Source organism: Nanorana parkeri, unplaced genomic scaffold (assembly GCF_000935625.1).
Source record: "Nanorana parkeri isolate BGI_ZX_2015 unplaced genomic scaffold, ASM93562v1 scaffold295, whole genome shotgun sequence".
Taxonomy (NCBI): domain Eukaryota; kingdom Metazoa; phylum Chordata; class Amphibia; order Anura; family Dicroglossidae; genus Nanorana; species Nanorana parkeri.
Window position 1 is genome coordinate 748,410 of NW_017306563.1, and position 2,839 is coordinate 751,248.

At 46.3% G+C, this 2,839-nt stretch overlaps 1 protein-coding gene across 1 annotated transcript in view; it reads left to right on the forward strand.

Annotated features, from left to right (window-relative positions):
* The window catches only part of MANBAL (mannosidase beta like), a 7,623-nt gene that overhangs the window by 2,582 nt on the left and 2,202 nt on the right, over positions 1-2,839 (forward strand). Inside the window, exon 2 of the mRNA XM_018557676.1 lies at positions 2,591-2,758. Within this exon, the coding sequence (XP_018413178.1) occupies positions 2,609-2,758 (150 nt within the window). The 5' untranslated portion in view covers positions 2,591-2,608. The remainder of the gene's footprint in view (positions 1-2,590; positions 2,759-2,839) is intronic.

A 2,839-nucleotide genomic window follows, 5' to 3' on the forward strand; every position in this document is an offset into this window, starting at 1 on the left:
GGGGGGGGGGGGGCACTGCAAGGGTTTTTTTTTTTGTTTTGTGGTCTTTAAATTTGGGTTTTTACTTCGAATTTAGCTTTAATCAAAACTGAAAATTGAGAAGGAGCTCCAGGATACTGTATTCAAAAGTTAACCCTTGCAGTTGGACTACCCTAACACTTTAAGGGTTAACTGCTCATTTTGGTCTATCCTGAATCCCGCCTGACTGCTACACAGGTCCCTGCAGCCTCTTCTCCCCTTAGGACCACTGACATGATCACGTCTATGCAAGGTCCATTCACTTGCATTAGAAGTGAGGACACCTAGGGGCATTCCACAGCCATAAGAGGAAAGAGGTGAGTGGTCACTGCGCGGGGATCGGGTGAGTATATCTTCTTTATTCCATCACTACAGTCCATTGTTGATTTGACCCCCATGATTAGAAAATGTTTCTTCCAACGCAATTCTACTGGTATATGGGCAGCTTCAGCTTCTGATTAGCTCTGATCAATGCATTGCAGCTTTATTTTCCCCCAGTAGGTGTCCTCGTTGTCCTTTCTGTGCCGACCTGTTCATGACAAAAAGTACTATCCTTGTCGCACTCCTTACCGATATGTCCCTTGTAGTGGGGCGTGCTCGCAGTGACTGCAGATGGCGCCGCGAATGTCAGCAAAATTGTAGAAATGTCACCAGCACACAAGTCCTTTTAAGATAGCATAGATTGTAAGCTCGTTGAGCTCAGGGAATGATGTGAAGGAATAGTATGAGTATGTAAAGTGCTGCATAAATGGACAGCACTATACCTATACTTAATAAAATAAAAAAGTGATATGATTATAGAGCAGTTGTCTAGTAATCTACTTCAGTTATAAATGTCACAGTTACAGCAGAAGAATTTCAAGAAGAACTCTGGGAAAATAAAATCTTAACCCTTGCAGCGGGGCTACACACTATCAGGTTTTGTCTAGGGAGCTTAAATAACAAAGGTATACTCACTGGAATCTGAATCCTGGCTGGCTTCTAGGCCGGTCCCTTTAACCTGTCTCCTCCTCTGATCTACCGATGGTATGTCCCTCTGTGTACTCACGTCCTATACAATGAATTGGACACAACGACTCACTGGAGTGGAGGGGAAGCGAGGTTGAAGGGACTAGTCTACAAGCCAGCCACAACTCTGCTCCCGACTATATCTCAAACCTTGTCTGAAAGTATAACCTTAACCGTCCCCTGCGCTCTTCAAAAGACCTTCTGCTTTCCAGCTCCCTCGTCAACTCCTCCCATGCTCGCCTCCAGGACTTTACTAGAGTCTCTCCCATCCTCTGGAACTCTTTACCCCAACCTGTCCGTCTATCTCCCACTCTGACTGCCTTCAGGCGATCCTTTAAGACTCATCTCTTCAGGGAAGCCTATCTCACCTCAAACTAACCACTCAACCAGCACATTCTCATACAATTCATCCCCACACAGCTCCCTCCTCATGTATCACTGGCCACTCCCTTTTAGATTGTAAGCCCTCAGGTGCAGGGCCCTCCTTACCATCTTGTCTTGAATTGTATTGTAATGTCTTCCTTATGTTGTAAAGTGCTATATAAATCCTGTATAATAATAATTGCAATTCGGGTGAGTATAACCCTTAACTCTTGCGGTGCAGAGGTATCCCCACTGCAAGGGTTAGGATTCTATTTGCCTGGAGTTCTTCTTTAAAGGAGAACTATGAGGTGAGTGCTTTTCACTCACCTCATAGTTCTAGCCGACCTGTGACAATGAGACTGTCACAGGTCGGCTCAGTAGATCGGGAGGTGAGCAAACACATACCGGCAGAGAGCCGTGACAGGGGAGGGGCTGGATTCCCCCCTCCCTGCTCCGATCCGCCAGCGCCTACCGGGGGAGGGGGCGGGTACACCTGGCTCAGCCTCTAGATAGGCAGAGCCAGCTGTCACTCACACAGCTGGGCGGATCTCGACATCGATGTCGGGATCCGCTCCGGCTGCGGCGCCTCAGTATACCGCGAGCTGTAGCTCGCGGTATACTGAGATTAGGGTAACGGGAGGACGCTAGTTTTTGTCCTCCCGTTACCCTAAGGAGAACTATGGGGAAAAGCCCTGAATCTCTCTCTCCTCCTATTGTGTCCTCTTTCCTAATCTCCATTTTTATCCCTCAGTTAATCTTTATTCCTTTTGTAGATCTTATAGAAACGCCTTGTCTCTCCTATGTGACCCCAAATTGACCATTCTAAAGCAAACACTTACACAAGGAGCACAATCTAAGAGAACCTCTGAGGAAGCCACTGACTGTAGCGAATCATGTAGGGTGCTGATGCACATATTTATTGATGGTAACCATATAGGTCACAATTTTTTGAAAAAGAAGATAATGAAATAAGATCTAGAAAAGGAATAAGGAAAAAAAGAAGAAAAATGGAGATTGGGAAAGGACACAGCACCAGGAGCCTTTACACCCAGCGCCCTGGTTTTGGTGTGTAATGAATGACCCCTAAACAGTTTCTACACATCAAAGGCACACATTTGCCTCTGTTCATAGGGCATCTGAGTGATTGTTTGCTTATTGCTGACATAAGTATTCTATGGTGATTATATTTGTATTCTTGCAGGTTACAAGCTCATAAAGGATGCCTGAACATCTGGATCTGTCACCCCCAGACATTCCGGAGCCCAGCTTTCTGGAGACCTTACTGCGCTATGGTCTGTTCTGCGGAGCAATCTTTCAGCTCATCTGCGTCCTGGCTATCATATTCCCTGGAAGCAAGTCACAGGACACGGTGAGAGTTTTTAAAAAGTTATTAAACTACTTTTTAGGGTGATGTTTAGTGATAGATGGGGGGGGGGGGGGGGGGGGGGGG